Raw genomic sequence first — 13,120 nt, forward strand, 5'->3', positions numbered from 1 at the left:
TGTAGGTTACTAAACTTATAAACTTGACGATTTGTATTTTTAATTATCTCTACGACTATTAAATCATTTCTTTTTGTGCGTGTGTGTTGAAACCCAAGCACTACGTCTTAAAGGGATTAAAAATCAATTCAATCATTATTGCATTTATTTTTACAAATCATTTGTACATCACTTTTTACCATTTTTGTGGCATTCCCACCGGAGTCTCGCCTTCCAGGTTGTTCCTTAACTATCCAGCAGGTGGCGACATTAACACGTTTTTCAGATAATCTTGCTTAAAACCACATTTTATAAACTACGGCGTCCTTTATTTTTGTTCATTAATTTCTCGCAAGCAGCAAGCCCAGATCCCAAAGTAACGACGATAATGGAATTGTGTAACTGCTAAATTAGATCCGTCCATTTAAATATCAAGTTTTGTATAAAAATATTAGCAATCAGAACCAGGGGGAAGTAACTTGTCTTGCCTGAAGATCCTCCTCCTGTGCAGTATTTGCATAATGTCCAGGTACAAGCCAGGGAGGGCCATTTTCGTGTCCAAAAAAAAAAGGAGTTTTCCGTATGAGCTCATCTTGCGCAACAAAAGGTTAAGTCTGACGCAATTGCAGGGCAGGGCATTTAAAACCCATTTGGAATCGCTTTTATTTTTCCAGCACTGAGGAACTAAAATAGAAGTACCAATTCTACTTTTGTCCCATTCATTAAGGAAACATTGTTTACTGTAACATACAGTGAACCTCTGCATTTTTGCAGTACAATATCTGCAAATTTACATTTTGGATACTATTTTTGTGCTCAAGCCAAAGTAAAAAAAAATAAAAATACCTTGGTGCCATGGAGATGTTAACACAAAATTAGTCATCTGTTACTATCTTGTCTCACTGTGGTGTCAAGTAACTATGTGGAAAGGACATGATGAGCTTCATTTGGACAAAAATAGCACTCTGACGCAAACTTATGGCATCATAAGAGTGGGTGAATTATTCACAGATTTCCAAAAAAAGCATTTCATGGTCACCACAGTACAAAAAGTACACAACTTAACAGTTTCTTATCTTATTGTGACTCTGCATCATGATGATCTCAGCAGCCAACATCTGAGGGTCCACCACAAGCGGAAACATGTTCATGGCCGCGTCCACCAAGTCGGCACTGAAGATAGCGAGGAGCTTCGTACGTGTGGCTTTCCTCTCCTCCCCGTAGGCGGTCTGCCGTGGCGAGTCCGCCAGCGTCACGTCGGCGCTGTGCCAATGTGCTGACCTGATGGTGTGACGGAGATGCTGGTCTTGAAACGTTGGCCATGAGGCGGAGTCGTGGAGACAGCAGCGGCTCGGTGCGCTCTGAGGATGGGACGTCGGCATGGAATGGGAACTGCTAGATGTTGCTCCATGACAGTAAGCCTCCGCCGATTGACTCTCGATAGAACCGATACCAGAATCGAACTGCTTATGAGAGCCGTGATCAGAAGAACCCAAACTGCTCTTCCCCTTTTTACACGAGGCCTTCTGCCTCGAACAGTGAGTCGCTTTGTCTTTTTTCAAGGAGCCTTTCTCAAGTCCCAGAGTTAATGTCCTTGCCACATCTTCGACTAATGAGCAGCTCTGACCGGGAACGAGACTTCTAGCGGATGATTTGGAAGCGGCGGGGGCGAGTTTTGCGTTCTCTCGAAGTTCATCTGCGAGCAAGCAATTGGACTGCTTGGCTCGCCCAGGGTGGAGATATTTGCATTTGAGTCCGTAGGTACATTTCTTTCCTGTTAGATGAACACAAAAACATTTGGATTGTTTACTTATAGAAAATATAAACAAGTCACAGCATGTTTAAAGTAAATAAAAAAATAAAATAACTTTACTCACCGTAAGGGCACGGAAGTTTTTGGGGAGTCTTTGGGGACCATCGCAAGAAGTTGTCCAGGTTGGGACCGTCTCGGCCAAGTGGGTCATCAGGAACCATAAATCTGTTATCATTAATATCACATTTTTGAAGTTCACCTGATAAATGATTTTTTTTTCCTGGCTAAGAACTCACTTATCATTCACAAAGGAGTACATGAGCAGCCTCTCCTCGATGCAAGTCTTCCACTCGGGCTTGTCCATCTGGAGGTCACGGTAGACATCGTTGGACACGATGACCCCGCCGGTGTCGAAGGCCAGCTGAACGATGAATTTATCGTCGTTGCAGACCACCCGCTTGTGCCCCACGCGGCGTGACGGCGTGAACGTCAGGTACTTCTTCTTTTCTAGATCTGCTAGAATTTTCTGATCTGCAAACAACGTGAGTAAGCGTCGGACCAATTCAACAGTCAACATCTGCAGAGCAAGATCTTTTACCTGAGATCGGAACATCGGGTCTCGGCTGCTCTTTCCTCCAGGATGGAACAAACACGGTGATGGTGGTGTGGCCTCGCTTCAAAAAGAAATCCACCGCCAACTGGATTCCCATGCAAGAGAACACTTCCTTGTTCCCGTGGCTGATTAAGACATTTTGTTCAGAGAAACACTTGGCAGTTTAGTCACACCACACCTTTAGAATAAATCCAACGCATTACCGGATTATCATTTTTATGCTAACGTGGCAAGAGTTCAAGATAAGAAAGTAGTCAGTGGCAACCTCTGACTTCAACCATAATAAAAATAGAATGAAAATTATAAAGTACAAGTTACTTTTGAAGATTAAAACACACATTTGTTTTTTGGGGGGAGCAGATTAACAGCATTTCCATTCATTTCAATAGGGAAAGATGATTTGGATGTGTTCTGAGTTGCAACGATGGTAACAACAAATATTCTACTGCTACGTAGAGCCTTCAAAGTATTTGGGTTGAGCCCAAAATCATTTGTCTGGCATGGATAACGACATACATAAAACATATTTCTGGATCATGTTTTTTTTTTTTTTTAAACATCAGCACACAGATCAACTAAGATCTCATTGGCCAGACAGTAAAATGCAGTCAGGCGGGTTCCGGGAAAATCAGATTTGCATATTCAAGGTGCAAGTCCCTTACGTGCACCGACATGCCTGACACACACCCATGAGTGTACATCCTCCAAATGTGTAAAATGAAAGGTGAGCACATACTCAGCCGTCATTCCTGAAGTCTCGTATATGCAAAACATTGGTGAACTTTCACAACTGTGTGAAAGTACAACACTCAAGATTTTGAAAGGAAAGGTATTGCTACGATATGCTCAATCCTTAAATCAATAATTGTTTTGTTCCCAACTGCCATTATTACATTTGTACAACATACTTAAGATTAGAACTGATGTCGACTACATATTACATGACCACAAAAGTTTGGCATGTGAGAGTGTCTGTAAAAAAAAGTTCACACTCTTCACAACACGAGAGAGCATGAAAACGTTCATACATTTTATTCTCTTCTTGACTGCCTTTGGATTTGAAAATAACCACTGGAATGTAGCTTTAAAAATATATATAAATACAAAAAAAATAATAAAAAATACACAAATTAAATAAATAAATAAATAAATAAATAAATAAATAAATAAATAAATATGAGTTCTCACCTCATGGCTACATTGCTCCCGTCTATGACAATGGGCCTCAGAGCATTTTCATCATCGCTGCCCCCTTTTTGAGAAGCAAGCAGCAACTTCTGCGATTCTGTGACCCGGTTGTCGTCTTTGGTAAGCGGCACCGACAAGGTGGTCACGGGCCCCTCCTGGGCCTTCAGGTCGGCTCTCATCCGTACCAGCTCTCCGAGAACTTTATTTCGGTCCGTGTTGGGGCCGTATTTCTTGAGCACGGCTTCGACCTGCGGCGTGGAGTAACCTAATTTATGGAAGAAGTCCAGCTGGGCCTCAAGGTGGCCACGGCTCAGAGTGGACTCGGGCTCGTCTGGAGAAAACCCAGTGGGCTCCATCGTGTTACAGAAAATGCAACATCGAGTACAATTGCTCCGTGACTAATGGGGAGGGGAGTCCACGGATGTCATTTAAATGTCCATCCTCTCTTCCTGGTGCAGACTGTTCATGTTCCACCTGTTAAAAAAAAAATAGCAGAATATTTATTTTCAATAGAAGTACATTTAAAATCATTTTAATTATCTAATCAGATACATTTGGGGCGAATATTTGACCCTAATTATAACCACTCTAACTTTTAAAAACAAACAAAAGCAGCAAATATATATTGCAAAGGTGCTGAAGAAATATATTAAAATATTCATACCATCTTTTTGCACTTGTATTACTTGATTTTAAATATACAAATTATTTTAAATTACTTTCAGCAGTTTGTCAACAAAGTCATGCGTGTCATTTGCAGACACAAGTTTTTAAAATTGAGAGCACATTAAACTTGAGGAAATAAAATTGTTCCCATAACACATTTTCAACAGTGCCAAAACACTTGCGGTGTTTTCTTATTTCAAAATGTTATTACAGATCTAGGCAAGTGTACCGAATGAATTCTGTTTACACACAACTAGATCATGGATACGATAAAATGGAATCATGAGGAAAAAAGCGTCACTTTTTGAGATAATCAGAAGTAAAATCCGATCGACACCTGCAGACACACAAGTGTCATTCTCATATTTTCACACAAATGAAAAGACGCACTAACCTTATGAATCTTTTCAGCCTCTCCAGGTCAAACGTCGAGATTTCCTTCCAGTGAGAACCAAAGTGTTCATTTGCTTTCAGATCATAAAATCGTGAGGGAACGCTCGGTGTGGTTTCGTCCCAAACTTCTTGCAGTCAACTTGCTTGACTGATCTCCGCAACCAAATTGTGTTCTTTACTGCCCTCTGCCGACAAGATAGAGAATTACATCTTGGTATTATGTTTGAAATTAATTATGCTGTATTAAAATAATGTGAAGACGCTTTCATAAGTCTAACACTCCTTTGATTAACTAAAAAAAGTTTACTAAAAATAGAACACACTCCGTGCAGAATACATTTATATGCTTTAACTTGATATATGGTATTGCGCAATAAACAATAAAGACCTTTTACCAGCCGTCATCATTTTCCTCCCCAATCCAAATTTCTAAGTGCATTATCCAGTATATGTCATCATTGCACAGCGGCCAATGAGGATGAGCCTGGCCATGGCTGATCCTCAGCCTGACCACCTGTCGCATCTTAGGGTTTTCTGCAGAGGCATGCTTGGATAAGAGCAAGGGCCTCAACCTGCTCCAGGAAACATGTTCTTTAAAAAGACACCACCGTCCGAGTAGTTGGAGTCTTTCGAGGGTTTTGCAGGATGTCTATGAGAACTCTCCCCTTGGTTTTTATTAACCTTGGAGGTGAGATGCTTTATATACTGGACCAACGTCTGCACGCTCAGAACACCTCTGAGGGCAAATCTGAGAAAGGTAGGTTGGAATCTTTTGCCCCTGTTTCTCCAATAATTAAGTATGCAAAACTTTTATTATTATTGATAGAATTTTTTTTTCCCTTTGGATTACTGCAGGAGTGTGGTCTGATAATGACAGACAACGAGGTACAGTCTGTGAAAATTAATTTTCAATCTCTGTAAATTTGTGCTATGCATTTATACACTTTTAAAAATTTAACACATCATTTACAATGTAGCAAAATATTTTAAAATATTTCCAGGGTGTGACACCCAACATATGATCCTCCTGTGTTGACAGTGATGAACGACATTGTGGGAACCATGTTCAGCAAAGCCTTCATGGATGAACTTCTGAAACCTCAGCTGCTTTATTCACACAGGACGATGAAAGTCGTCCTAACTCGCTTGGCGCACGTCTCCATTATGAAATTAAACACAGTCAGCATGGAGAAGGTAACAAAAAATAACTATCCGCACTTGCTAAATTTAAAATTTAAAATTTCAAACAGCTCTACGATCTGATACTCATGGCCTTCAAGTATCAAGTCTTCCAGTGTCCACGTCCTAAGGACCTACTGCTCATCTCATATAATCACATCGACAGCATCAGGGAATATGTGAAGGACACTCCCGCCGTTGTAAACAAAGTGGACGAGACTCACAGAAAAATCATCGAGGTAGCCCGCATCCAGTCTAAAATCTAGAAACTTTTTAAAACAAATTGTATTTCTGCCTTTTTTTTTAAATTAGAGGTCAAGTGTGCTCGCTTCAAGCTTCCTGTTTACATTGGGGACATATTTCTTTTCACTGTAGATATACTCGTCTATGACTGCAGGTGAATTCCAGCTTCTCCGACAAACGCTGCTCACATTCTTACAGGACTCGCACATCCGCGTGAGTTCCTTTGCTAGTAATTCAACGCTGTATATAAGGGAAATTAAAACACTGTGTTCTCATTTAGGTGTCCATTTTCCTCCAAAACAAAATCCAAAATCCCAACGGACGTTTCGCCTTGTCAACATCTGGCCCGGTGCCTCACGGAATGGACGTTCCTGGGGTCATTAGGTGACAACTGATTGTGTTACTGAAAAGTTTATCATCATCATCTTCATCGTGTCTGTGTAGGATGTTTGACAAAAAGGGACGGGAAATGCGACAGAGCCGTTTCCAATCGGGAGGGAGCTACAGTCGCCCTATAAAGGATGCATCGTTTGGCCTACGTGGAAACCGAGTCATCAAACTGGGCATGAACATGTTGTGCACCTTTTTTATCTTCATAGCAAATATTTTTAGATACAAGTTAACACTTTTTTTTCATTTTAAAGGTATAGTGTAAATCTTGGAGGAGAATCATCTAAAGGTTCCTCAGTGAAGGTATTGCGGTAAAACTCCCAAAATATTTTTATGGCTATTATAAAAACCCAAATGGAATGTGTTGGTGCTGAAGAACCTGGAAGATGCTTCTCCCAACCCCATGGCTAAAGAAGAGCTCAATCTACTGGCCTGCCTGATGGGCACGGTTGAGATTGAGAACGTGTCCGGTTCTGAAACCGGATTTCAGATCAATCTGCTCGCCGGTGCTCAAGAAGACGATGAGGGGTTTGTGATTTATTTCTGCAGCTGTCATGTTTAGCATGATGCTTTTGTTTAATTTGGCGTTGATTTTATAATAGGGGAGCTTCAGGAGGAACCGAGGAGTTATCTGAAGTGATGAATATACAAGCCCTGAAGGTAAATGGGCACGTGTTTCTGGAAATGATATATGATTGAAATATTGATCTATTGCAGGATGAAAGTTCTTCGACTCAGCTGGCTCAAATAGCCAGACTTTTTGTAGAACAAGACAAGACCCCAGAAAATGTAAACAGCGACAAGGGAGATGACCTGCTGTCTATGATGGATGACCTTGAACCCTTGTGACATAATTATCTATTATTATTATTATTATTATTAATAATAATAATCACTCACAACTTCAATGTACCCCAAATAAATTTTAAAAAATTGTAAATTATTTCAAAACAGTTGTAATTAATTTATTGAAGTTCACTATATTTTTTGAAACGCTTAATAAAATATTTGGACTACTTTCTTTGAGAAATATAATAGCCAAGAACTGTGGATCTTTCCAAAATCCGGCAGGGGGCAGTGTTGCTATACAAATAGCTGTATCTGCGGTTAAATGGGTCAATCAGTTTTCCTCTCTGTACCCGGAAGTGTTCGTCATTCTTCCGCGAAGGCTTTTTCAAAATATGTAATTTTATAATGGATTAAAAACGCAAGATAATATTTCCATGTTGGATATTAATAGCTTGATCGCTCAATAGTTTTTTTTTGTAGTTGCGTTTCTATTTGCATGGTTTTAATCAAAGTTACTGAAATAATGCATTATTCTATCACTTCAAATACATTTTAAAAAATTGTAAATTATTTCAAAACAGTTGTAATTAATTTATTGCAGTTCACTATATTTTTTGAAACGCTTAATAAAATATTTGTTGATGATTATGCCTCTTTTTGAATACCTTTCTTTTGGAAATATAATAGCCAAGAATTGTGAATTTTCCAAAATCCGGCAGGGGGCAGTGTTGCTATGCAAACAGCTGTATTTGAGTTTAAATGGGCCAATCTGTTTTGTTTCCTGTACCCGGAAGTGTTCGACATTCTTCCGCGAAGGCTTTTTCAAAATGTGTTATTTTCTAATGGATTAAAACGCAAGGTAATAGTTCCATGTTGGATATGCATATCTCGATCTCTCGATAGTTTTGTTTGTAATTGTGTTTCTTGTTGCATGGTTTTAATCGAAGTTACTTAAATAACGCATTATTGCAATGGATCCAACAAAACGGTACTAACAAAAAAAATTAGTTCTCTATTATTGCGATTGTGAACAATTGTTTTAGAAAAACGAGATGCAGCTTCAAGTTATATAAAGTTATTATTGCAAGACGTGCAATTTGAATATAAACCGTGTTTAAATATAAGCTTAAATATATTTAATGTACTGCACACAGATGGTTTCTTTATGCACCAGAGTGATAACCTTGAGTCTTCTTGCAGGAAGCCATGGAGTCAGAAAAAACTGAGAGCCCGCTGTCAACCCAAGTGGAGAACTTCAGCTCCATCCGGGAGCGCACCATCGCAGAGAACAGCATGGTGGTTCTTCTCCAGGGCCTGCGCGGTGAGGTGACCACGGTGGACCTGAGGAACGAGAGCACTGCACGCGGCCGGGTGGTCAACGTGGACGCCTTCATGAACGTACGCCTGGAGGAGGTGCTCTTCCGAGACAGCAAGGGTCGCCAGACTCACCTGCAGGATCTCTTCATCACCGGTCGAAACATCCGATACGTTCATATCCCTGACCACATGGACATCATGAAGACTATACAGGGTCAGCTGGCCAAGATCCACCGTGTCCGCAATTTTGGAAAAGAGGGGGGAGGCCGAAAGGAGTATGCCAAGAAGAAGACAAACTAACTGAAGCTTTTTGAGTTTATTTTTAATAAAAATAAAGCTATGATATAAAATAATGGATGATTTCTTTTTCTGAAGCATGGTGGTTGGCAGAATCATAAACAAGGGCTGCTTTTCTTTAGCTGGAAAATTTTGCGAGACATTTAGAAGAATTTTTTTGTGTACCATGGAAACAAATGTAAAAGATTAGTCGAAAATGGAAACACCGACTTCCTGCAGGTATATCTAATCCAAAGTAGGAAAGCAAGCTTTTCCCATTACTACACAAAAGCTCTTTGTTAGCACAAAGTGCAAATATTACAATGAGGACAACGGACGGGTGTGTCCACTATTTCCTCCTGCGCCACAGAGTCCATCTGTCTTCGAAATCAATTGGTAAGCGCCCGCACATCGAGGAAAACATTCATCCAGCACACGGGATGGGCCAGTGAAAGGAAGAGTGTTTCCCTTAATAGAAAAACTGCTGGTCCCAGTGTCCTCCCAATGAATGGGAATTTAAGGAATTTGCAAGAAGGGCGATGTTATTCTTGCCGGGTGTCAGGAAGAGGGCAGGCCTGACAAAACACAGATGCAGCTGGGACACATCAAGCCACGATCGAAGGATGTCATTTCAAACTTAAATTAAGAGAATTGACTTTGACTTTGACTTTTATGCCTCAGAACTTTTGGAATGTCCCTGGGATGGATCATTGTTTTGGATGTGGCTTTTATTTCTGTGTTTTTATTCTCCTGGCTAACCTTGAGATTGTGCGGCGTGACAACGGGCCACATAATGAACGCTTACGGTTGATGCCGGACCACATTAACCACGCTGCTAAATTCAGAATAGAACATAACATGGACTCAGTCGCGTAAACAATCATTTTACAATGCACAGACTCCTCAACAAAGAAGCTGCTGTTGACCACGGCTCACATCCAGCCACTCACACACCAAATATTTGGATCAAAAGTACCTAAAGTGTGAATCATCACAAATTCCAAAATTTTAGAGCTATAATTAAGATCCCTTCCGGAGTAGATGTTGAAAATTATCATCCACATTTAATCAAACAACACCACCTGTTCGCCAGAACTATAATGTATCCTGGGACGGACACAGATTTTTCCGCCTCCCTTCCTCGATTAAAATACAAAGAGCTCAATTAATCCACAAGTCCCCGCCAGCGTCAGCAGCAAGGAAGCAAAGGGCCCTGTGCCCAAAACAGTCGACAAGCTATTTCCTGTTCCACCCTCCTTGCTCTCCAAATGAACAGACCTGCGGTGTGTTTTGCAAGCAGCAGTGTGTGGACACATCACCTCACTGTGAACAGCGACTTGGAAGAGTGGGCTTTGCTTTGCATGGCATGCATCTTCTGGAAGGTAAAAGGAGCTTAGTTTCTTCAGGAATCTAAGGAGCAGGGTGTCCTCCCACTCAAGATGAGTGGGAGTGGATGTTAGGACTTCAGGAGCGGGAACATCATCTCTATCCTGGCGGCGGCGTCTCACTGCTTTCCTGAGGAGGAACTAATGACATGTCACTCTTCACACGTGTGGACTCCTACATCTTCACTGGATATTTAGTTGGAGTCCGCTAATGCACGGTGAGTGATCCGCTGAAGCAGGAATATTAATTAAAATATTACAAGGCCGTACTGATTTTTTTTCTATAATCATTTTTCTATACAGCTTATCCAGTTCAGCTTGCCTTGCTAAATTTATGAAGAAAAAATGCAGAGCTAAAAAAATAAATAAGTTATTTATTTTCTACAGTGCTTGTCCACATTGTGGTTTTGAACAAGTTAGTTTATATTAACTGTATTTAGTCATTAGCATTTACAGGGTTTGGAGTCTTTTATTATGCTTCCTTTGAGGTTTTATTTGCTTTTAAAATTGCCTGGGGGGAGAGATCAAATAAATCCCTTACCGCTGTTTTAGGTAATTAACCAACCTCATTAAGAATTTTCCTCCCAAAGTAGTCCTACAGTTTTTCATTAGTGCAACAACAGCTAAGAAATCAACGTGCAAAGTGTGTATTTGCCCCTCGAGTCCATTGTTGAAGACCACATTGATTGCTTGTTGTCAGAGCCTCCAGCTTTCATCTTAAATGGGATTATCCGGGCAGGAAATGTGGGAGAGTTGAGTCGGAGGAGGTTTTTATGGGGTCACATAAACAGCTACAGCTGCCGAGGTTAAGTCAAGATGCGATTTGGTTTTCATTTGTCTGCCCAACGCTGTATAAAAATGGACGTTTGTCTCCGTCTGGTATTTCTGTTTCCTGCCCGGATGACCACAAACCACTTGTTTGTGCCATTGGGCTTAAAAATACACTTGTTGATGGGACAACAAAAATATGGAGACTGGAGATGATTTGGAAACTGATTTCAGTTGTCGTTGTGATAATGCCATTCCAGAAGACTGTAATCAGGCAAAGTTTTTGCGGGGGTCTGCCAAGAGTCATTAGGATAAAGATCAGGGTGGATGAGTGAGTCGAGCAACTGGAACAAGGGGGAGAATTTTGTTCTCCCTGGAGAGAAAGCACAAGAGGGAAAACTTTTTAGCTCCCATGTATGTTGTTATTTTAATGATAAGGGGGCGGCCATTTTGTTTACATTAACTGTAACCGTGGGATTGTTTAGTGATATTTACATTATCCCCAATTTGTTAGAAAAAGCCGGGGGGGGGGGGGGGGGGGGGGAAGTCTCAGAGGATAAAATCCACAACCCAAAAAACTTGAGAGCCCAAAATGTCACTGTTGCCGTGTGAAACAAGAGTCGAAGTGGAGCTGTTTGACACAGGAAACTGGAAATGAGTCCCCTCAGGCACTGATGTCATAAATATAAACATCCCCATTAGTTAAGACCCATGTCGTTGCTGAAAGCCGAACATAAACAAAATACTTTCGGTTCCTGCGGCTGTCTCGAATGTCTGCTGCTTGAAAAGTTTCTGAACTTCTGTTCGCGTGTGATTTTTATCTGACAGGAGCTGAGGGTCTCCGGAGTTTAAAGGAAAGCCAGACCCTGGAGATGCTAGAAACTTGTTAAATAAATCAAGATGGAGCCTATTAGGAAAGACATGGAGCTGCTCAGTAACAGCATGGCGACGTATGCGCATATCAAAGGTAAGAAGATCTTGGAAGAAAAAAAAAAAATCTTCTCAAACAAGCACGATTTGACTCCACCTGTCCATCCAGCCAACCCGGAGAGCTTCGCCCTCTACTTCATGATGGGCGTCTGTTTCGGCCTTCTCATGGCGCTGTGCCTCCTGGTGACTGGCATCACCTGCAGGTCACGCCGCCGTGTCAGGAGGCCTGCTCCATCCCCTGAAAGGAGGCAGCTGAAGGAATCCAGCGAAGAAGATGATGAGAGCATAGCGGAGGAAGAAGAAGAAGGGAGCCAGAAAATGACTCTAGTGCCCATGGATGAGCGAAGCACGCAGTCCATGGGAACTCTGAAGAGCGTCGACGTGTTCGACTCGGTCGAGGAGCTGGAGAAGGCTCGGCGTCTGGAGGAGAGGGAGCGGATCATCAGGGAGATATGGAGGAACGGACAGCCCGACATCCTGGTCACTGGGACAGGAACTATTGGACGAGTTCATTACCACTAGTCTCCCAAACATCTGCGAACACTTTTTGTGGATTTTAATGTATTTTATCATTTGGTATTATTTTGTATATTAACATTTAGCAGAAACTAACACTTACCCAGCGCAGCTCTGCTTACCTTTTGTCTTGGAACCCATGGAAGATGTGTAGTCACTTGAAAGTGGATCTTCACCAACTCAATCTGATATTCCAGGAAACTCAGGCATTTATTGTTGTGCAAGAACTTTGAAATGTATATTCGCATCTAAGATCTTGCTTGGAATCCAAACTGGAAATAAAGGTTAAAAATACCCAATTTTCCAAAAACAATGAAGTCAATCTGCTGTAATAATCCATTAAATTTGAAAAGTCCTGAGCATCCCCTTATAAGGGCACCATAAAAGAAAATAAAGGATAAAGTGGGCCAATAAACATTTAGTTAAGACCACAAGTTTTCCAAAATGGGTCTGTCTGGGTACATTTATTCCAGCGGACTTCCTGCCAGAAAAAAAAAAGTTTTCCCAGCATTCCCACTGGCTAGTGTCACTGACCCCGACGCTCCGTGTTTCCCTTTCCGCACAATTCCCAGCAGCCTTCCAACAACGTGGCTCTCGAGTAAAGACACGTCTTGTTTAGCTCTATGAAAGAGACTTTTAGTTTCGCCAGACTGTGTCGAGCTTCTCTGAGTGGATCCGAGCAAAGTCTGGAGAGCGGGAGAACTTTCTGTTGGCAAAGACCAGAGAAGCACTTCT

General features: G+C 41.3%; 4 protein-coding genes across 4 annotated transcripts; 3 read left to right on the forward strand and 1 right to left on the reverse strand.

Moving 5' to 3' along the window:
• Window positions 1-123: 123 nt before the first annotated feature.
• On the reverse strand, window positions 124-4,751 carry zc3h12ab (zinc finger CCCH-type containing 12Ab). The gene is made up of 6 exons (XM_049750401.1): window positions 4,594-4,751; window positions 3,534-4,007; window positions 2,331-2,470; window positions 2,029-2,263; window positions 1,857-1,957; window positions 124-1,753 (listed from the first exon to the last, which is right to left on the reverse strand). Exons 2-6 carry the CDS (start codon window positions 3,887-3,889, stop codon window positions 1,041-1,043), a joined length of 1,545 nt encoding a protein of 514 aa, XP_049606358.1. The 5' UTR covers window positions 3,890-4,007; window positions 4,594-4,751; the 3' UTR covers window positions 124-1,040.
• Window positions 4,752-5,141: 390 nt separating this feature from the next.
• Window positions 5,142-7,609, forward strand: oscp1a (organic solute carrier partner 1a). Its single transcript, XM_049751282.1, has 11 exons — window positions 5,142-5,349; window positions 5,448-5,477; window positions 5,632-5,786; window positions 5,843-6,010; window positions 6,147-6,227; window positions 6,295-6,398; window positions 6,459-6,587; window positions 6,659-6,707; window positions 6,781-6,932; window positions 7,007-7,064; window positions 7,122-7,609. The coding sequence occupies exons 1-11, from the start codon at window positions 5,238-5,240 to the stop codon at window positions 7,251-7,253; spliced, it is 1,170 nt and encodes a 389-aa protein (XP_049607239.1). The 5' UTR covers window positions 5,142-5,237; the 3' UTR covers window positions 7,254-7,609.
• Window positions 7,610-7,918: 309 nt separating this feature from the next.
• Window positions 7,919-8,863, forward strand: lsm10 (LSM10, U7 small nuclear RNA associated). The gene is made up of 2 exons (XM_049751290.1): window positions 7,919-8,052; window positions 8,394-8,863. The coding sequence occupies exons 1-2, from the start codon at window positions 7,927-7,929 to the stop codon at window positions 8,808-8,810; spliced, it is 543 nt and encodes a 180-aa protein (XP_049607247.1). The 5' UTR covers window positions 7,919-7,926; the 3' UTR covers window positions 8,811-8,863.
• Window positions 8,864-9,717: 854 nt separating this feature from the next.
• On the forward strand, window positions 9,718-12,684 carry eva1bb (eva-1 homolog Bb (C. elegans)). The gene is made up of 3 exons (XM_049751292.2): window positions 9,718-10,389; window positions 11,768-11,906; window positions 11,979-12,684. Exons 2-3 carry the CDS (start codon window positions 11,840-11,842, stop codon window positions 12,389-12,391), a joined length of 480 nt encoding a protein of 159 aa, XP_049607249.1. The 5' UTR covers window positions 9,718-10,389; window positions 11,768-11,839; the 3' UTR covers window positions 12,392-12,684.
• Window positions 12,685-13,120: the final 436 nt, after the last annotated feature.

Source organism: Syngnathus scovelli, chromosome 19 (genome assembly GCF_024217435.2).
Source record: "Syngnathus scovelli strain Florida chromosome 19, RoL_Ssco_1.2, whole genome shotgun sequence".
Lineage (NCBI taxonomy): Eukaryota > Metazoa > Chordata > Actinopteri > Syngnathiformes > Syngnathidae > Syngnathus > Syngnathus scovelli.